The 22,598-nt window shown below is 41.0% G+C and overlaps 1 protein-coding gene across 3 annotated transcripts in view; it reads right to left on the reverse strand.

Moving 5' to 3' along the window:
* Nucleotides 1–22,598, reverse strand: part of cluha (clustered mitochondria (cluA/CLU1) homolog a) — a 97,849-nt gene that overhangs the window by 23,888 nt on the left and 51,363 nt on the right. For 2 of the 3 annotated variants that reach the window (XM_072242921.1, XM_072242919.1), the window contains exons 11-20: nucleotides 22,179–22,402; nucleotides 21,665–21,769; nucleotides 20,334–20,434; nucleotides 17,913–18,065; nucleotides 16,597–16,659; nucleotides 11,513–11,757; nucleotides 10,709–10,793; nucleotides 6,527–6,680; nucleotides 4,137–4,276; nucleotides 1,055–1,135 (exon numbers count right to left, since the gene is read on the reverse strand). In XM_072242921.1, coding sequence (XP_072099022.1) covers nucleotides 1,055–1,135; nucleotides 4,137–4,276; nucleotides 6,527–6,680; nucleotides 10,709–10,793; nucleotides 11,513–11,757; nucleotides 16,597–16,659; nucleotides 17,913–18,065; nucleotides 20,334–20,434; nucleotides 21,665–21,769; nucleotides 22,179–22,402 — 1,351 coding nt within the window. The remainder of the gene's footprint in view (nucleotides 1–1,054; nucleotides 1,136–4,136; nucleotides 4,277–6,526; nucleotides 6,681–10,708; nucleotides 10,794–11,512; nucleotides 11,758–16,596; nucleotides 16,660–17,912; nucleotides 18,066–20,333; nucleotides 20,435–21,664; nucleotides 21,770–22,178; nucleotides 22,403–22,598) is intronic. The other variant, XM_072242920.1, reaches the window with a different exon arrangement.

A 22,598-nucleotide genomic window follows, 5' to 3' on the forward strand; every position in this document is an offset into this window, starting at 1 on the left:
GACGTCCAAACTTTATTTATAATACTTTATAATTGTTGAATGTTGTTGTTTTTTTGTTGCATGTTGCGCCAACACACCACAGCTAGTTCCTCATACAGTCAATTCTGGTTAATTGATTCATCAGTTATTTCAGACAGCTGCTTATTTGGGACAACTCTTAGAGCGAAATCTAATTGAGAAAGTAGCTGGGATTCCCTTTGTTAATTTCGGGCACTATGCTGCTTAATTGGGACAGGACACTGTTGCTAACAGTTTCTAATTAGCACAAGTCACATGCAGTTGCACGGTTGTCAGACATTACACTGTGCATAGAGTGAACAGTTAATAACATCCATTGTGTGTGTTCAAAAAACCAGTGAATTTTATCACTGATAGTTGGTGAGAAAGGAGCAGCAAGACAATTCAGAACTGTTTTGTTCACCACAGTTTCAATCATTCAGGACTGGAGATACCAGAAACAGCCAGGAGTGAAAAAATCAATGAATTTCACTACTTCAAGCAACACACATCAAAGTTGCTGGTGAACGCAGTAGGCCAGGCAGTATCTCTAGGAAGAGGTACAGTCGACGTTTCAGGCCGAGACTCTTCGTCTTTCGTTGTTAATTATTAGGAACTAATAGTTTTATAGTACTGTAGTAGTATTAGTAGAGCTCTAATTTGTTCTGCATTTCATTTAAATACACAACTTAACTCAGTTAAATGGTAGCTTGTCTTTTTATACCTTTTTATCTATTTCCATTAAACTTTGGCTAACTGGGGCCAAATGTATTGGCCCTGATTGTCCTAATTAACCAAATCCACTGTACATACAAATGTACTGTGTATGGCAAATAAAGTTGATCCTTGATACCAGAATAGCCACCAGCATCCGAAACTACAACATGGCCACACTGACAATATTGAAACTGGACAGTCAATGCATCCACTGCACTAATTTAACAGATTGATTACACTCCCAAAATACCTCTGCAGGTCGATTTGGAGCTGGTGGTTACAGCAATGAAAAAACATTGCTGCATTAGCAACTCTTAGATTTTAAAATATGATTACTTACATATTCCTGGATTGTGTTGGGATGATCCACACCCAGTGCTCTTTCGCTCATCAGCACCGCCTTCTGCTGGTTGTTTAGAGCCTTAATTAAAAACAATAAACACAAAGAACTAAAATTACAAGCTGCAAATATAGTCCACTATAAAAATGTACAAGGCAAACCAATAAGGGCCCAGTTGCAGGGAAGAATTGGAGATGTGGTCTTAACACTATAGCCACAATTCTCCAACACATAACTGAATGCTCACTCAACTGGCAAATAGATTTCTCATTAGCACATCAATTTGAAAAAAGACAAAACCAGAAATAATGACAATATCTTGCACAAGTCCCAGAGCTTTGACTAGTGGCCAATCTGGATATTGGAAGTTTGGAGAGGAGGGGATTTCAATCAGGTCTACTGCCTGAGGATAAAAGGCAGGAGCAGGTCGCAGCAGCGTAACAGAGCTTTGACCAGTGACCAATTGCCACCTGGGATTGATTAGCAAGAGCAAATTAAAGGAAGGGGCAAGTGCAGAGACTGTTGTCTGAGTGGACATAACCAGAGAGGTGATCTCAAGGCTTTAGCTCTTAGAGGCTTCAATGAAGAGAGGCTTCACTTAGAGAAAGCAAAGGAAAGAAAAGCTCAAATGTTTTCCTTCTCTTTATACCTGTTCATCTAGGACAGTAGGGATGACAGGCAGGATAGTGAAATGCTCCTCTTGCAGGATGTGGGAAGGCAGGAAACCTCCAGTGCCCCTGACGACTACAAACAACTGCGAGAAGTGCATCCAGCTGCAGTTTCTCAAAGTTTATTTAGGAATTGGAGCTGGAACTGGATGAACTCCAGATCATTCGGGAGGCTGGAGGGGTGATGGGACATACAGGGAGGTAGTTATACCCAAGGTGTAGGACACAGGAAACTGGGTGAGAGTCAGAAAGAGGAAAGGAGTTAAGGAGCCAGTGCAGAGTACCCGTGTGGCCAGTCCCTCAACAACAGATATATCACTTTGGATACTGCTGGGGGAGGGGGGAGCGAGGGTGAAATGACCTAACGGAGGAAAACCACAGTGGTCAGTTCTCTGGCACTGAGCCTGCCTCTGTGACTGAGAAGGGAATTGGGGGGGAAGGGGGGGGGGTGCAGATTGACAAGCATGTCATTAGGCATTACTGAATCATGATTGAAAGGTTATAGTTGGGAGCATAATGTCCAAGGCAAAGAGGTTACAGAGGACAGAAAGTGGTGTTGAATCATTGTGGATAGAGCTAAGGAACTGCAAGAATAAAAAGACCCTGATGGGAGTTGTATACAGACCCCCCAAACAGTAGTAAAGATGTGCCCTACAAAGTTTGCAGACGATATAAAGATAGGTGGGAGGGGCAGGTAGTTTTGAGGAAGTAGAGGTTACAGAAGGACTTAGATTAGGAGAATGGGCAAAGAAATGGCAGATGGAATACAGTGTAGGGAAGTGTATGGTCATGCACTTTGGTAGAAGAAATGAAAGGATTGATCATCTTTTAAATGGAGAGAAAACAAAAAACTAAGATGCAAAGGGACTTGGCAATCCTTGTGAATGATTCCCTGAAGGTTAATTTGCAGGTTGAGTCTGTGGTGAGGATGGCAAATGCAATGTTAGTATTCATTTCAAGAGGACCCGAATATAAAAGCAAGGATGTAATGTTGAAACTTTATAAAGCACTGGTGAGGCCTTATTTGGAGTATTGAGAGCAGGTTTGGGCCCCATCTTAGGAAGGATGGGCTGAAACTGGAGAAAGTTCAAAGGAGGTTCACCAAAATGATTTCAGGATTGAATGGCTTTGTCATATGAAGAGCATTTGATGGCTCTGGGTCTATACTCACTAGAATTCAGAAGAATGAGGGGCGACCTCATTGAAACCTATCAAATGATGAAAGACCTTGATAGAGTGAATGAAGAGAGGACATTTCCTATGTGGGAGAGTCTAAGACCAGAGGACACAACCTCAGAATAGATGGGCAGCATTTTAGAGCAAAGATGAGTAAGAATTTCTTTTGCCAGCAAGTGGTGAATCTGTGGAATTCTTTGCCACAGGCAGCTGTAGAGGCCAAGTCTTTATGTATATTTCAGGCAGAGATTGACAGATTCTTGATTGGTTAGGGCACGAAGGGATACGGGAGAAGGCGAGAGATTGGAGCAGAGGAAAATTGAACCAGCCATGATGAAATGGTAGAACAGACTCAAGGGGCCAAAAGGCCTAATTCTGCTCCTACATCTTATGGTCTTATAACTAAAACAATAATGTGTTGTGCAATTCAGTTTTGTAGCTTGGTTTAAATGATGTATAAACTAGATAGAGTGCAAAGAAGATTTACAAGAACATTACCAGAACATTACCAGGACTAGAGGGACTGATTTAGAGGGATGTTAGGCTGCCTAGGGATTTATACCTTGCAGCGTAGGAGACTGAGGGGTGACCTTATAGAGATAAGGTATAAAATTACAAGGGGTTAGATAGGATGAATGCATAGGGCCTTGCCCAGAGAAAGGGATTCAAAAATTAGAGAGCATAGGTTAAAAGTGTGAAGGAAACAAATTAAAAAGAGACCCAAGGGGCAACTTCTTCATGGAACAAAATGTCAAAGAAAGCAGTTGAAGCAGGTATAATAAGGACATTGAGACATTTGGACAAGTATATGAAGAGAAAAGGTTTAGAGGGATGTAGGCTAAATGGGACTAGCTTGGGTGGGCACATTGGTTGAGATGGACAAGTTGTTGTATTAATCTACAAGCCCCATGCCCCACCATCCAGGAGCTAGTTGTTGGAATATCCACTCTGAACCCCTTCTTCTGAATCCCTCCTAAACATCTTTCTCTTCAACAACTATTTCCTAAATTTGCTTCTCCAACATTCACAACATGATGACATTTTAACAATATGCTAAGTGTAAGTGCAATTGTATTCATTCCTGCCACAAGGTGAACCAGGATAGTAGGTTAGTAAGGAGAGCAGATACCCAGGTTTATACTGCTATGCCAGGTGGCTGAAGTTTAAGCAATTTCCTATACTTGGAATAGCTAGTTTATTCCCCACTATATGCAGCTACAAGTCGCTGAAAGACGTACCTCATTATAATCACCCATGATGTAATTTAGCCGAGCTAGGAGCCGAAGGCAAGCACAGATTTCCACATGCATTGCACCATACACATTGTTGAAAAGATTTAAGGCCTCATTGATGAGCTCACAGCCTTCTTTCAAGAACCCTGTAAAGACAGATATTTACATCAAATTTCTGCATAGATTTTGCGACATTCACTCAAATCAGCCCAAGTCAACATCCAGAAAGACCCATGCCGAAAATAAAAAAAAAAACACGAAAATGCTTGAAATCCCAATGACATATTAGTGAAATATTGCCATCCTGAAATACTAACCCTGTTTCCATTTTAGGTTCTTATAGTTTAGGTCTTAAAACTATAAGATGTAGGAGCAGAATTAGGCCACTTTGTCTGTTTCACCATCCAATCATGGCTGATTTATTATCCCTCTTAACCCTATTCTCTTGCCTTCTCCCCATAACCTTTGACATCCTGACTAATCAAGAACCCTTAAACCTTAGTTTTAATCTCTTGGCCTCCAAAGTCATCTGTGGCAATGAATTCACTGCCTGTCCCTACTTGCTCTTGGACTGAGATTTGCTAGATTCAAGTAGCTTACCATTTCAGAGTAACTAGTTTGCATGCAGCAGATCTAGAGTCTCATGTTCTGGACAGGGAAATAGCAGTAGGTTCTCTTCCCTGTAGAATGTCAGTTTTTCAATAGTCTAGTTGTTTCATGGCCAACATTACTGATCATTATTTAAATCAGCACCCCACCAATCTAAACTTCTTCCCAACTACCCTAATCAAAAGTCAACTTATGCTGGTAACTCAAGATATGTTATCCTAAAGTTGGTAGTTAAATGGAAGTGAAAATACTTTTTCTCTGACTACTTAAAACTGTCTTTTAGAGATTCTCTCAAGGTTTTTCTTATAACTATGCTGGAGACAAGGTATCTAAATTCTTCAACACAGCATCAAAACCAGTAACTAAATAAGCAAAAACAAAGATAGCCATTTATTTCCTGTGACAATTTAGTAAAAGTTAAGCACCGAGAGGAAATTTGATATCAAATGTTCAAATGATACTTCCACTTCTGGTCCAGTGTTACGGATTATCTTCATGTCAGTGTAGTTCTTAGCTCTCTATCACTTATGTGACAAAAGCCTTGAGGCACTGGAGGTTTATCGAATGGATTCCTTTTTGCATGTGCTATACAACTTTACAAATGGTCATTAGTATATATGCATGGATCAATGTACTTGCCTTTAAACACCATAGATTTTAAATTTGAAGTTCTAGGTCCTGCTTCAATTGACATAACCCCAGAGCTGTTTTTCCAGCCAATTAAAATCAAAGATTTCATAGTCAATTAATTTAATGAAAGGAAAAATTCAAAGCTCAAAGTAAATTTATTATCAAAGTATGCATATGTCACCAGATTCTAACCTTGAGATTCATTTTCTTGCAGGCATTTACAGGAAAACAATGAAATACAATAGAATGAAAAACTATACATAATAATTTCCAATTGTTTAGATTACTATCTTCTAACTGAGACAACAATGTTACACTCCCCATATTGTAACATGATGAAACTGTACAATGAGCACCAGGATCTTCCATCTACTTTCACAGAATTAACTGGTTTCTTTTTCATCATCTTAAAGGCTGAACATAGCGATGTTTGAAATGCAACATTGTCTAGTCCTTCCACACAAAGATGGCACCAGCACCCAGCTGAGCAGCCATACAAGGAGCCTGCTCACTGCCTTCTGCTCTTAATAGCAATCACAAGGTTAACTTCCTCTCTGTTCTACAGAGTGGGACGCTCTGCCTCTCTTGGATAACACAGCTGAGGCCAAGAGCTTGCCAAATAATTAAAACAAACCTCCATTGTGGCACTGCGCCAGAGTGACAGTTGGGGAACACGAAACAAACTGATTTATAATCACCACACCCTGTGTGCCATCATGCTAATTAACAGATTAAGCATGACGTTTCAGCGTCTGGAAGATTACTGACCAAACTGGTTGCTCTTGGTGAAATGGGAAACCAGCGCTCATCAGTGACATGGTAAATATCTGCCTTTGCATAATCCACTGACTCGGTATCACAGCAGTATATTGTCCTCTCTGTTTAATACTTCAGTTTTGATGTTTGTTGGTCTCTGTTACGTGTGGCTACGTTTGTCAGTCTTTTGTTATGTGTGGTTTTTCTTATTTTCTATTATATTTCTTTATTTTCCCATGGGTACCTGCAAGAAAATGAATCTCTAGGTTGTATATGGTATACATACTTCGACAATAAATTTTCCTTGAACTTTGATGTCTACACATAAATAGGAAATGGAGATCAATTGAAAGTATCACCCCTACAGTGCCTATGCAGATCTTGCCTTATGGATACTGTACCTTGTTGAACTTTAGCTTGCCCACTTTGGAAGAAATGGAAGGCATCAGATGCCTTGGGATTCACATGCTTGACGACTGGGAAGATATTGAGGATGTCTTCCTCAGTGAAAGTTGGTCGGTGCCGGCTATCGAAGTTGTATTCCTTGAGTAAAATCTACAAAACCAAAATGTGTTCATCAACAAATTGCAGTAAGCCAGGGTCAGAGTGCAGGAAAAGGTTTTAAAAAGACACCAGCTCCAGTACTGACAAAGGGCTTCTGATGTGAAATGTCAACTCTACTCTCTTTCAATACAGACTGCTGAGTGATCCCAGGCTGCTTTTTTCTTTTAAAAATACCAGTTCGTAGGCATGTGAATATGAGGAAAATTAAAGGATATGGACTTTGTATAGGCAGAAATCAGTTTAGTTAGCCATTTAATTGGCTTGGCACAACATTGTGGGCCAAAGGACCTGTCCTGTACTGAACTTTTCTGTTATTATTCACTAAGATTGCAAGGTTTAAAAATACTCCCCAGTAGAAGATGCTAATGTTCATTTGTCCCTCATGTAACTCCAAATACAGTTTACAACCTGGATGATCCCAAGTGGGCTCTGCATAACAACTTTTGCAACTACTTGAATATTTTTTATATAACTACTCTAAATTTACTTTACAGCAATTTCCCTTTAATCCTCTTTCCCTGCTTTCCTGATACAAGATCAATAATGTACTAATTCCTAACTATCTGATCCCAGTGTTTTCTTGTTATCAGTCATCACTGGAGACCAATGAGATACATTTCCACATCTAGGGCCAGCAGGATGATGTTGTTACACTTCTTCTGGAAGGTGACCGATGTAGGGTTTTGACCCAAAACATTCATGACTCCTTTCATCTCACAGATTCTGCCTGACTCACTGAGTTCCTGCAGCAGACTCTCCATCTCAACACAAACTGAGTTCCTGCAGCAGACTCTCCATCTCAACACAAACTGAGTTCCTGCAGCAGACTCTCCATCTCAACACAAACTGAGTTCCTGCAGCAGACTCTCCATCTCAACACAAACTGAGTTCCTGCAGCAGACTCTCCATCTCAACACAAACTGAGTTCCTGCAGCAGACTCTCCATCTCAACACAAACTGAGTTCCTGCAGCAGACTCTCCATCTCAACACAAACTGAGTTCCTGCAGCAGACTCTCCATCTCAACACAAACTGAGTTCCTGCAGCAGACTCTCCATCTCAACACAAACTGAGTTCCTGCAGCAGACTCTCCATCTCAACACAAACTGAGTTCCTGCAGCAGACTCTCCATCTCAACACAAACTGATGACTCCTTACTGAACAACTAGAGACAATTTTGTTATTCTTTCTTTCAGCAAGGACCACTTATTGAACTTGGTGCCAGTTAGATCCCATACCAGACCAGCGTAGTTGACGTTGGATAGTGTATTTACCACAAGGTCCAACTTAAAGGCTGGTGAATGTTTGTACACATTAGTAGCACAAATTTCCACCAAAATAATTTAACTTTCGATCACATCGATCTAATTCTCGGTGAAACTAACAGCGGGGGTTGCATAAGATTTGTGGTGAAGGGGGGAGGGGAAGGAAAGCAGGGACGCAAAGAACCATCTCAGACCCCTCGTGGTACTGATACACACAGGTACCCTTCCTAATGCAAGTACATTTAAATTCTTGCACGTGCCCTTGAACCAGACTGCCCTCTCCATACATGCCATTGAGCCCAACCTGTACAAGTCACTGGTTTGACCTGGCTGGAACCCACAGATGGATGTCGAGGCTTTGGAGAGAGTGCTAGAATGATAATCAACAGATACAGTTGCATACAGACACTGAAGCTGAGATTATTCCTCTCAGAGAGAACATCAAAGGGAGATTCAACAGAGGTATTAAATTGATAAAATGTTGTGATAGAGAAGATGAGAAGCTCCTTCCATTGACAAGGGAATCAATAACCACAGGGCTTGGATTAAAGGACTTCGGCAAAAGCAATGGAGAACAGATAGGGGTTGGGATTTGTTAAATGCGGAGAGGAACAATGCTGTATTTGGTCCATGCCTCACATTTAATCGTAGTGCAGTCCTCAGATCTGTACTAACCTTATAGCAATTTAGGAGTAATGCAACATAGCAGACAAATTCAAAATCAGAACCAGCCAGCCTTCAGTTCCTGACACACACAAAATGCTAGGTGAACACAGCAGCTATGGAATGAAAGAAACAGTTAACGTTTCAGGTTGAAACCCTTCATCAGGACCGGAAAGGAGAAGAAGCTGGAATAAGAAGATGGAGAAAGGGAAGGAATACAAGTTTGCAAATGATAGGCAAGACTAGGTAAATGTAAACTGCAGGAGTAATCAGTTTGAAGTTACAAGGGTGGCTTTGTAAACAACCAGTACTCCTAACAGAGCACAGGGTGCTTTCCTTTGTCCCCAGGGTCTATTTCATACTGAGGTCGCAAGCAGTGCTGCAAGAACTATTGGGAAAGTTTGCTCGCGACTTAGAAGGCCCATGTGCACTCTTCACTAAGTATCTGTTCAATATTTAGTTTTGTAGCTTGTGTAACTTGGTCAAATCACTTACTGTTTATTAATCATTTATTTACAAGCTTATTCATAGTCAGTGTCTTCTGTCTCAATTACCAAACCCGAGAACCTGATTCCTCTTTACAATATGTAACTCAGGGAAGCATTGCCAGTCTCCAAATATGTAAGTACATAATTGTAGCTTTGAAACTGTATTGAAATCAAGTTGAACCTCATGTTACCTTTGATCATAAGAGTACAAAAATCTGGTAGTCATAGAGTACTAAAGCACAGGTCCCTTTGTTCTACTGCATACCCCTTTGCTGTATCATTTACTGTGTAATTCCTATCCAGGTTTGTCCTGCTAAAGTGCCAGACCTCACACTTGTCTGCACTTACTTCCACTGGCCATTTTTCTAGCTGGTTCAGATCATGCTGCAAGTTTCCCTCACTGCCCAATATGTATGACCCCAATCATGGTTTCATCTGCAAATTTACTGATCCAGCTTACATTATAATCTAAATCATTAATGATTTAGATGACAATCCAATCACTGCAGCAAACCACTGGTCAAAGGCCCCGTCAGAGAGGCAACCACCTGCTACCATTCCGTAGCTTCTCCTGTGAAGCCATGCTGAATCCATTAGCGACTTCATCCTGAAAACCAAGCAACTGAATCTTCCAGACAGCCTCGTATGTGGAACTTTGTCTACATGGATTTTAATAATGCCTTTGACAATGTCCACTGCCTTTCCTTCAACCTTCTTTGTAACCTCGTCAGAAAAAAAGATTAGTTAGACATGATGTATGACTCTTTAAGCCATGTCGATTATCCCTAACAGGCCCTGTCGATCCAAATACTTACACATGTTGATCCTTAGAATACTTTCCAATGATTTAATCACAACTAATGTCTGCCTTTGATTTCCTGGCTTATTCTTAGAGCCTTTCTTGAACAATATTTGCTCCCTTCAGTCCTCCAGTATTTGGCTTTAAACATTTTTGCCAGAGTCCCTGCAATTTCTGCACTAGCCTCCCACAAGGTCTGAGGAAACACCTCGAAAGGCCCTGGGGATTTATCCACCCAAAGTTGCCTCAAGATGGCGAGCACCTCCTCTTCTGTAATCCAGATACTGTCCATGACGTCACTCCTGTTGCCTCAGTTCTATAGATGCTGTGTCCGTCTCCCAACCAAACAGCAGTCCAAAAAATATATTTTAGATTTCCCATCGCTTTCAGCTCCATGCATAGATAATCACACTGACCTTCAAGAGAACCAATTATGTCCTTTGTTATCCTTTTGCTTTTAATATACCTATAGAAGCCCTTGGGATTCTCTCTCACTATAGGGAGACTTAACCAAGAGGGCTCTGCTGTTCTGGATTTCCAGCATCTGCAGAATGTGTTTATGCTTATTAGCCAGTAGTTTCTTTGGAACCATTGGCTGAAGAGGACATGGTAGGGGCCATAATGACCTGAACATAAAGCTGGCAGAAATTACCTCAAATGTAATATTAAAAAAAAACAAACAACCATTATCAGACTGAAAAGGAAATACTTGTAAGGTTAGGGGACACTTGTGGAGAAATTGTTCTAACTGGATAGCTCTGAGATGGCACAGGCACCAAATAGCCATATAAACCCATTATCTTACCTGTATACCCGACTTCACACAGATCTCCCTCAAAAGACTAATTTTCTGTAGGCCATATTTCTCTACCACCTGATCCACACTCTCACTAAATAAAAGAGAAACAAAAATTAATAGGCAAGGAATTTTCTATTAGGAGCCTAATTAATTCCTACCAGTAATTCACCAAGTACATCAGACAGTTCAGTTTATCGCTTTACACAGGCGGTTGACTCCAAATACAATAGATGTTATGCTAGATTTACTATGATATATAAGGCACAGGCTTATACTTGTTGACATTTTGCCAAAATCTTTACCACTTCAGTGCATCTTTCTTCAACTCAAGATAGAAGTGAAGGATGAGACAAGTGCAAGCCCATAGGTTACGGCTCTTCTCCCAAATGCAAGGCCAATGATAGAACCTTTCGCCATCCTGCTGCCAGAAACAGGGATGTGGGAGTTCAACTTTCTGCTCTGCAAGTATAGCCCTGCCCAGCCATCGTAAGAGAGGACCTTAACTACCTCAAACTCTAATGATCACTGAGCGGTAGTCAATGATGATAAAGCCTGATTCAGAAAGAAGTCCGCATATCCACCACAGCCCACTGAAGCTCAACTGTACAGGTTCAACCTTGGACACATTTTACAGAACAGTGCCCTCCAATGCCACCCCAAGGCAGAAAATTATTTCTCTGAGAAAGGACAGAAGACCAAAGAAACAAATATGTAGTAAATGCCATATATGGTACTGATGTTTAGTGTGCCATTTCACAGCATGTAGACTTCAGCCCCCTCAACTCCAACACAACGATTCAGTATCCATACCAATCTATACTGAAGTCAAAGTAACTCTTGGTCTCATTGCTGATGTTCTTCCACAGCTCTTGTGGGGTGGTGCTCGCCCAGGCTGTGTTATCAGCATTTCCGAGATGCCGGGGTTTCCTCTTGTTCCTCCTTTTCTTCGAGACTAGTTCATCAGTCGGGAGGTGAGCAATGGGGTTTGGGAAGGAGCTGAGGAAGCAGTTGAGGAAATGGCTTATGGCGACAGACAGACCAGACAGCTCCACACCCTGAGTAAATAAAAGGATGGAAAATTAGTTAAAACTTTTAAAAGCATCTTATAGAGTGGACTGTCAGTCAAAAACCACATGGGCCACCAAGCCTACAGGGAGGGACAGTACTACTCTAGGAGGACCACTACAAGTAAAACTATGGCAATACACACAAACTAATGGGAGGAACTCAGAAGCCCAGGCAGCATCTATGGGGAGGAATAAACAGCTGACCTTTCAGACCAAAATCCTTCATCAGTTCTCATGAAGGGTCTCAGCCTGAAACGTCAGCTGTTTATTCCTCTCCACAGATGCTGCCTGCCCTGCTGAGTTCCTCCATAATTTTGTGCATGTTACTCTGGATTTCCAGCACCTGCATAATCTGCATTTTTAAGCAAAACTATTATGGGTAGACATTAATTAAATAAGAGAAAATCACACCCAAGTTTGACTTTTAAAAGAAAGTCAACAAGCCTATTCGAATAAATGGGCTCACAACCCACCAGCTAGCTATCAGTGTGTTCTGGTCTGGTGACAGCCACATGATTTTGTTTGCTCCCTCTCATTGTGCACACATGTAACCTTCTGTGAAAGATAAACAAAATAAGAGGGAAAATATTCAACACTAAAACAGTAGTTTGGGAAAAAAAGCATTCTGGAATTATATTACCCAAGCTTCAAACTAGGAGCAGGAGTAGCTACCTGACCTTTCAATGCTCTCCCCGTTCAGTACAACCATGGCTGATCTTCCCCAGGCCTCAACTCCTGTGCCAGTCCCGTGCATTACACTCCTTCCCCCAACCTTCCTAAAATGCATCCACTTTCTCTTTAAATATCCCCAGCTACCTAGCTTCCACAACCATCAGGAGCAGAGAACTCCAGAGTTTCGTCACCCTTTGACAGAAGAAATTCCTACACTTTGCAGTTCTAAATTACTACCATATACCATATCACTGTGCTCCCTTGTTGAAGACTCTCCCCCTAGTGGAAACACCTTAACACCAACTCAGTCACATAGCCTCCTGATTCTATTTTGTTTTAAAACTACTTGTGATAGGACAATCCTCTCATCCCGTGAGACAAGATATTACAGATGCTGGAATCTGAAGCAAATAGAAATTGATGCAGGAACTTAATAGATTAAACAGCATCTGCGGAGGCGAAGGGATGGTCAATATCTGAGGTCAAGACAACATGTCAACTGTCTCCTTGCCTCCTGCTTGTCCTGCTGAATTCCTCCAGCAGTTTTGATTTTTCCTCTCATCCCAGGAAGTAGCTGGTGAATCTGTCAGGAACTGCCTCTAATATCTGTACATCTTTTCTTAAACAATGAGACCAAAATTGTACAGTATGCAAACTCATTCAGTCATGTTCAATTGTAACAATCCTTCTCTATTTTAAAAAATCCAATCCCTCCAGCAAAAAACACCAATATGCCATCTGCTTTCTCAGATGACTGAAACTACTTAAATAATAGAAGTCCTTAGTGGACAAAATTTGTGACATTCTTTTCAGCACACAATTCCTTTGGTTGAGTCAATCTATGGAAAATAGCTTGCCACACTCAACTTTTATTAGTGTTGAGTATGCCAATCTTATTTTTACTAATAATTTCAATATGTGCATGGATCAAGTGTCATCTGTAAATCATTTAAAAGTTTTCAAATCTTAGGATTCTACGTCAGTGAATATAGGGTGGTGAATCTGTGGAATTCATTGCCAGACAGCTGTGGAGGCCAAGTTGTTGAGTATATTTAAAGCAGAGGTTGATAGGTTCTTGATTAGTCAGGGTGTCGAAGGGTATGAAAAGGCAGGAGAATGGGGTTGAGAGAGAGATAATAAATCACCATGATGGAATCAGCAGACTCAATGAGCTGAATGGCTTAATTCTGCTTCTATGTCCTATGGTCTTATTTTTAATGTGAAGAGGAAAAACAGCTTTAACAACTTTACAACAGTACTGTGCAAAGTCTTATATAGCTAGAGTGCTGAAGACTTTTGCACAGTACTGCATTTATCAATGTGGAGTGGAGAGCGAGCTGGTAAATCTGGCGAAACCAAAGGATGTTGTAGAGTGCCCCAGAAGCAGCGTGGGACAGATAGCAGTGGGACAGCTGCTGGTTCGAAAGATTCAGATTGTCTGCCCAATCATGCAGTTGATTCAGATCTAGTTATGTCTCTTGATTGTTACTAACTGAAAAGTCAAAGAGGAGGCAGGGGTTGACGGGTATGATAAATCAGCCATGATGGAATGGTAGAGTTAACTCAATGGGCTGAATGGCCCAATTCTGCCCTTATGTCTTATGAATAAGGATAAACACGCAGTTCAAGATGGAATTAAATTCTATAAACTGAAATCTCACAGCTCATGTAGAATTCGTAATTGCAATAAACTTTCACACAAGCCTCAGCACCACAGAGCAAATGCATCTCTACTATCTCTAAACTGCTTAAATGCAACACCTAATTACTTCCAAATAGCCTCCATTATACATTTGACAGAAAAAGACTTGGTAAAGCTGTAGTAGGGAAGATGCAATTATCACTTGTATTAGGAAAGCAAGTCTAATGGCATTATAGAGGACACTCCATTACTGTTATGGACACATTATATAGCCATAACAGACAAGTGCACATGTAAAAGCGTCCTTGTGCTTTTCTCTGTTGCAAAAATAGTGGCACATCAATAGATAGAGGCAATGTGAGTAATCACTTCAGGAAATGTTTGCACTTCTGCTGACAAAGCTGAACTGTGGATGTTGGAGCCTTCAGAAGCAGCAGTGGCTTTACTGTTTACTGTTGCTGGGTCAGACTCCTGGAGCTCCTCACCTAAAGCAACACAGGAGTACCTTCACTTGGGGACTTCTGCTGTCAGCTATCCAGCTCAACACCACTTTTGTCAAGGCAGTTAGGGGCGGGCATTGAAATACCGGCCCTCCTGATGACACAGACGACCCACAAATGAAGAAAATAAACCTGTTACTCTTCTGCTTCAGCAACATGACTACTACAGAAACATGAGCACATCTGCAATGAGCGCTGCCACAAGAAAGCAGCATCCATCAAGGACCTTCATGCTCTCTTCTCACTACTGCCATCAGCAAGGAGGTACAGAAGCCTTAGGCCCCACAGCACCAGGTTCAGAAGCAGTTATTACACTTCAGCCATCGGACTCCTGAACCAGCATGGATAACTTCACTCACCTCACCGAACTGATTCCACAACCTATGGACTCACTTTCAAGGACTCTACAACTCATGTTCTCCATATTATTTATTACTTACTATTACAGTAGATTGCAGTTAATTTGACCATTGGTTAACTGGGGCACCCATTTATATGGGACAACTCAAAGAACAAAAACAAATTGAGAAATTTACTGGGATTTCCTTTGTTTATTTGGAACACTCAGCTGCTTAGTTGGGGCAGGAGACTTGGCGAACAGTTTCTAACTAGTATGAGTCACGTGCACTTTCGTGGATGCTACACTGTGCTTAGAGCAATCAGTTTTTAAGATAGTGCCAGTTTGCGATCCAAATAGTGACTTTCATCACAGATAGTTGGCAAGAAATAAGCAGTAAGATAATTCCTGTTTTGCTCAATGTAATTTCAAGCATTCAGACTTCAGATTGCCAGAATCTGGCAAAGAATTTGTCTTTCGATATACCTTTCATCATTTTGAATGTTACAATGAAAATGAAGATTTGGAGGATACAATTGTCAAAAGCATTTTCTGAAGGCAGTCCATTATTTACATTAGGTGCCTGCACCGATTTTGTTCATTGCGTACAATGAATGAATTCCTCTGTCAATAACTATTAGGAACTCAGTTTTATAGTACTGTAGTACTTTTAGTAGTGTTCTAATATGTTCTGCATTTCATTTAAATACATAATTTGCTACTCAGTTTGTCTTTTTTAACTATTTCTATGAAGGTTCGGCTAATTGGGCCAAAATGCATTAGTCCCAATTAACTGGAATCCATATATGCGCCGTTTGTCATCTTTCGCACATTGGCCGTTTGTCTGGTTTTGCTTGTGTGTAATTTTTCACTGATTCTGTTGTGTTTCTTTGTATCTACTGTAAATGCCTGCAAGAAAATTAATCTCAATGGTAGTATATGGTCAGATATACGTACTTTTGATAAATTTACATTGAACTTTGACAGCAAGGCATCAGGAAAGATGAAGTAAACTCCTCAAACGGAGCTTGACTGTGGGGAGTGGTACAATTTAGGAACACAGAGGGTAAATGGGAGGAAGAAATAAAGTAACACAAGTGTGTCAAGTAAAAAATGCACTTGCTATTAAATTGTGTTCAATCAGAAATACTAGCCAAAAGAGGGCCTTTCTGATTGATACTCCTGTGCCAACTCTTCAGTGACACAAGATAAAAGAAAGGTCAGCTTTATTTGTCACATGCACATTGAAACATACAGTGAAAGATGTCGTTTGCATCAAATCAGTGAGAATTGTGCCAGGCAGACCACAAGTGTCACTGTGCTTTTGGGGCCATCATAGCACGCCCACAAATCACTAACCCCAACTCGTACATCTTTGGAATGTAGAGGAAACCAGGGCACCCAGAGGAAACCCACATGGTCACAGGGAGAACACACAAACTCCCTAAAGACAGTGGAAGGATTTATCCCCAATCTTACTGCCGGCTCTATAATTGCATTATGCTAGCCGCTGTGCTGCCATGCCTTTTCAATCTTCACATTTTACATCTTCTTTCCCAGCCTCCAGACCCATCTACAAACAGCCTTCCTAAATAGTGATGCTTTCATTGCGTTGCTGCTGCTCGTTATCACCCTACCATTTGGTTCAAATTCATATTCCCATTTCTTTCACTTACCTGAAGATATATTTTGAAGATATGTTTAGCTGATCGGGTGATTAATTCAGTCACTCCAAGTTTCTAGTGGTAAAACAAAAATTAAATGTGTCAATAGAAATGCTTAATTTTGTTTCGAATACCGAGTTGAATAATTGTGTTTAACTACAGATTGCTGTTTTTTTTTTTTTTTTTTTTTTTTTTTAAATTAAAGGTATTAGGTCCCAGCATGTGGGGCAGCTATCTAGTTATTGCTTTTCCCTCATTATTGAACAGCTTGCTGTACCATTAAAGGGGACAGTAATGAGTCAACTGCATTGTGGAGAGGCTGGAGTTTTAAAATAGGCCAAAACCTGGAAGCACAGCAAATTTCCTTTCTTAATGAATCAGCCGTGCTTTAACGACACCCTGGTATGTTTAAGTCTCAGAATTTGAATTATTTGCTTTCAAACTCCAGATTTCTTTAATTTCTTGAATGGAATTTCCTCAGTTGCTGTGACAGGATTCAGCCTTTGACACTTCAGTCATACAGCTCACAAACAGGTCAACTGGGTCCTTGTGAACAAAATGCCCATCCAAGCTAGTTTCATTTACCTGTGACTGGTTCATATCCTGCTAAAACAGGGGTTCCCAACCTTTTTTATGCCATGGACCTCTACCATTAATGGAGGGGTCTATGGACCCAGGTTGAGAACCCCTGTTCTAAACCTTTCCTATCTACATACATGCCCACCTGTTTTCCAAAAGCTATTATTGTTTCTGCCTTAATCACTTCCTCAGGCAGGTCATTCCACTAACTTACCATCCATTGTGTGCAAAGAGTTGCCCCTTGGTCGCTCAAGTTCTTGAGTTATTTAATTTCATTTGGATGTATTGTGTGGAACAGGCCCTCCTGGCCTACCAAGCGGCATCACCCAGCCACACAGCCATTTAACCCTAGTCTACTCACAGGACAATTTACAATGACCAATTAACCCATTCAGTGGGAGGAAACTGACGAGCCCAGAGGAAACCCACGTACACATGGGAAAGAACATAGAAAAATGCTTACAGAAGACGCTGGAATTGAACTCTGATGTCCCAAGCCATAACAGCAGCACGCTAACTGCTATGCTCCTACAGAGCCTCCCAGGGAAAAATACTAGTGTGTGCATCCACCCTATCTATGCCCCTCAATTTTATACACCTCTACAAGATCAGATCAGCAATCTAGGATAGCAAATGTGTCATACCTAGTTTAAATTTTAGATAATGATTTCTGATTAAGTAAACTGTTTTTATGAATTTCTTTAGTATTATAGTGTTGTTAAACCAAGTAATAGCCAAAATGAACGTACATAGATATGGTCTAACTGTTGCCTTGCTTGACTCTTTGAAACAAACTCCACTATCTTGGCCGTGTAACGGATGTTGATGCCTCGCTGATGCATGGCTTCTGCTAAGGTGGCACCATCCATTGGAAGCACAGTATGATCGACGCAGTCTTTTATCTGTAAAGAAAGACACACTTTTACTCCTCCTGGCACAGGAAGCACAACCGAGAAGGTCAACATATTGAAGAGCAATTTGTAAGCTCCACAAGGAATCAAAATTACAAATATACATTGAGAGGCATTTTGTACATGCTTATCTCAGTCAATAAAACCTTCAAGTACCAGCCAATAATTAGCAGTCCCAATTCAAAAATTCACTTATGTCATTCAATACATTTCCATCTGGTTTCCCAATTCTCATTTGTTCATTATGTGCCGTGTTGTATGATGTGGGTGATCATGGTCTTTCCAAGACCATGGTGGTTCCTGGCAAGTTCCCCCCCCCCCACCTGCCCCCATACAGAAGCAGTTAGCCATTGCTTTCTTCTGGGCAGTGTCTTTACAAGATGGCTGACCCCAGTCATTATCAATACACATCAGAGATTGCCTGGCCTGGTGTCAGTGGCCGCATAACCAGGACTTGTGACGTGCACCAGCTGCTCATACGACCACCCACCACCTGCTCCCATAGCTTCATGTGACTCTGATTCAGTGGGGAGAGGGTCCTAAGCAGGTGCTAAACCTGACCCAGGTGTGACCTGGAGGCTAGCAGAGGGAAGGAGTGCCTTGCACCTCCTTTGGTAGAGACACATCTCCACCCCACCACCCAAAAGGCAATTTGATGAGGTGCCACTTACTACAATAGTTTTCATCTGTGGAGGTTAATAGTAGCATAGAGAGAAAACTGGCTAAGTGACAGGAAAAAGTGGTGGCAAAAGGGTTTGATTTTTAGATCGTGGAGGAGTGGTGAAGTATAGAATTAAGTTCTCAAGAGGTGGACATTGAGACTGCTACTTTGTTGTTAATGCATTTTAATGCCTTGGACTTTGAAGTACATGACAGAATTGCCAAACTTACAATGTAAAAACTGTGGCATAGTGAACTGTAAGAATGGCAATGGACTGCAAAGAGAGACAGACATGTGAAATGGACAGACATGACCATATGAAATATTACCTTTTGATAGGAAGTTTGAGAAGCAATATAATCCACTTGTAAACGTTTCATCACCGTTATGAGACGTCAGCAGTCCGCTGTTCATTTGTAGTGTGTGTCATCCGAATGTTTGGCCTTTCTATACTTATCAATTAGCTGATTGGTCATCATCATTACGGAAACTCAACTGCAATGTTGGGACGGGTTTCCATGATGATGTCCAATCAACTAATTGATAAGTGTATAAAGGAGCCAAGCATTCGGAGGATGCTCCTCGTATAGTAACGAAACGTTTGCAAATGGGTTGCCAAAATTGGGGAACAACCCACCCCAAGCTTCACATTTTCCTGAGTTACTCCCAGAAGCAATAAGCTACAATGCACAATTCTGAAAGGGGAAATACCTTAGGTGTATGTACATAATTTGTTGTCAGTGGCAGAACAGACTGAGAAGGCAGTTGAAGTAAATAGAATCCTGGTCCTTATAAACAGAGACTAGAAAAGCAAAGAAGGCACATTTGAAGAAGTGTTTCAGGTAGTGTACTTACTCTTTAGAAGAGATATAGCAAAGGTACAGAAAGCAATGTCTGAGGTGACCACATGGGTTTCTACGCTAGAGAAACTGGGTCTGGTTTCCTCGAAACAAATGGGGTTGCTGGAGATCTCACTTAAAACACAAGAAGGTCAGCACAGGAGCGTGAGAGAGAGACTGCTTCGAATGTTGGCGTGGTTGGGGAACCAAGGATTATAGAATGATGGGCTTAGTAGAAGAACCAGAGGCCCGAAATGTTGACTGTACTCTTTTCCATAGGTGCTGCCCGGCCTGCTGAGTTTCTCCAGCATTTTGTTTGTGTGTTGCTTAGATTTCCAGCATCTTCAGATTTTCTCTTGATCGTGAGGAATTATTATTGTTTAAAAACACGTATACAAGTAAGTGGTTAGGGTCTGAAATTGCTCCCAGGAGAGTTAAGGAAGCAGATTCAATTGTGGTGTTCAAAAGGAATCTCAATTTTCCAAAAGGAAAAGACTTGCAGCGTTTCAATCAGCCAAACAGCCACGTATGCTACAACTGTTCTGTTAACGAAAGGAATTATTTATGTTCTCTGTGAAAACTCGAGCATACTTCTACCATGGAACAATACTAGCCAGAATCGCACAAGAACAAGTCATCGAATTAGATTAAATTTATAACATGGTACTGAAGAGGAAGTAGGTGCTTTGCTGTACACATAGTTGACTGAGAGGGTTCTGGCCAGCAGGATGTGATAGCAACACCACATTCAGTGCTTACCAGCGTTGGAATCTGGCAGGAGAGCAGGAAGGCTGCGGCGTCTTTCACTAATTGCTTCTGTTTCTGGAGTTCGTCGCTGCTGGTGTCATGGAAACGAACACCTGCAACAAACAGAATATTATCAAGATGAAACACCCCACGTGAAACATACCTACAGCAGACAGGGCCCGAGGAATGCAGGGCACAGCACCTTACATCTCTGCAGCACTCATTACTGCTACAACACTAAGCTTGATCCTTTGCCCTGAACGTCACCTACTATACCATGTTGTTTCAAAAATACAGGCTTCACTCTGGATCATTAAAATTAATAGCAACAATTTTGTTCAGCTTTACAGAATGGTCTCAAATAAACCAATTTAATTCTTATGTTACTGTTCAAATTCTTGTAATCACGTAATTCCAAATAATAAAACATCCTACAATTTATGTACACTCAGTAAACACCTGTACATCTGCTCGTTAATGCTAGTAACTTATCAGCCAATGGTATGGCAGCAACTCAATCCATAAAAGCATACAGTGATGGTCAAGAGGTTCAGATACTGTTCAGACCAAACATCAGAATGGGGAAAGAAATGTGATCCAAGTGACTTTGACTGTGGAAGATCGTTGGTGCCAGATGGGGTAGTTTGAGCATCTCAGAAACTGCTAACTTCCTAGGATTTTCACGCACAACAGTCTCTGGAGTTTACAGGGAACGGTGCAAAATAAAAAAACTCCCAAAAAAAAAAAAAAAATCCAGTCAGCAGCAGTCATGTGGGCGAAAATGCCTGGTTAATGAGAGAAGTCAGAGAAGAATGGCCAAACTTGTCGAAACTGATGGGAATAACCACGTGTTACAACATTGGCGTGCAGAAGAGCACAACACATCACTTTTTGAAGTTGATGAGCAACAGCAGCAAAAAAAAATAACACCAGGTTCCCCACTCTTATACCTAAAAGTAACCACTGAGAGTTTATTTTATTAGTCAAAATCCCAGACTTCTTTCTCCCCATGGATACATCGATTTAACACCTAACAGCATCAAAGAGCTGGTTTCTTCCGTCAACTCCAAAAATCATTAACATTACAGAAATAGATATGGACATATTTCAATAGATTTTTCAACACTGACGTGTAAATTAATGACTCAAATGACAAGCCCTAGTTAATTAACTATAGACTTTTAATTGGTGCAAGTGACAAAGATGTCTTCTATATTTTTGACAGGAGGATGTTGAAATAAATCTGGCAATACAGTGCTTCCTGGTATAAGATCACAGCTGTCAGAACTGTCTTATCCCAGAACGGCAATGCAAGGCTAAGGTGTGTTGTAGGTTTTACAAACCTGGTGAAAATATGTCTGGGTTGAAGCGGATATCAAAGGACGTGCTGCTGACAGATCCGACTGCTTTGCAGGCATTCAGAATGACTTCCTTACTCTTTGGGTCAACTGTGAGCATTAAAGACAAAATGTCAGATGTTTTCAAAACCAACACACATCAAAAGAAAGGCTGCAAAGCGTCCAATACAAATGCACCGAATCAGCCACCTTTAAAATCAAACATGCATCTAAGAAAATTACAAGCAAAAAGGATACACAGAAAAAAATCAAAGTGAGTGGTTAAGTATATTATGGAGGGTCAACATTCAGATTTATTCAAAGGTCTTCTAACAAGCCTGAGATGTTAGACTTTAAACAAAATGTAGATTGAATTACAGACAGGAGGAAAAAATCCAGGAGTCAACCGCACATATGATATGAAGGATTCGTGTTGAAAGCAATCAATGGCATCCTGATTAGAGCACCAGCAAACCCATTAGATCACAGCTGTTCAACAGGACAGCTTCCAACAAAGTACCTGTTCCATCCTCTGATGCAATGGATTCTGCAAGGTTTCTAGCTTGATCTAATCCCGTAAGGTTTTCCTCAGCCTTACCATCTTCAGACATCGTCTTGCTGATTTCCGTGGCTTCAATGGTGCACGAGCTACCATTCTCCGTCACGGTGGGACAATCCTTCCCTTGCTTGCTGGCCTTTTGTTGCATTAGCTGCAAGGCAGCCAGTTTCATGAAGACAAGATACCTGGGAGGAGCAGATGGGAAGTTATACACCAGAAAAATAAGCTCCAAAAGCTCGTACTGAAGTATTGATCATTAATGATTAGACCCCAACGATAGACAATGTGTTGATGAACACATAATAGATTTGTATCACACAAATAATAGATTCACAAGGGATTTAGGTAACAAAAGGCACCCAGTGTCTGAATCTTGCAACT

This window comes from Mobula birostris, chromosome 25 (genome assembly GCF_030028105.1).
Source record: "Mobula birostris isolate sMobBir1 chromosome 25, sMobBir1.hap1, whole genome shotgun sequence".
In the NCBI taxonomy this organism is placed as follows: Eukaryota; Metazoa; Chordata; class Chondrichthyes; order Myliobatiformes; family Myliobatidae; genus Mobula; species Mobula birostris.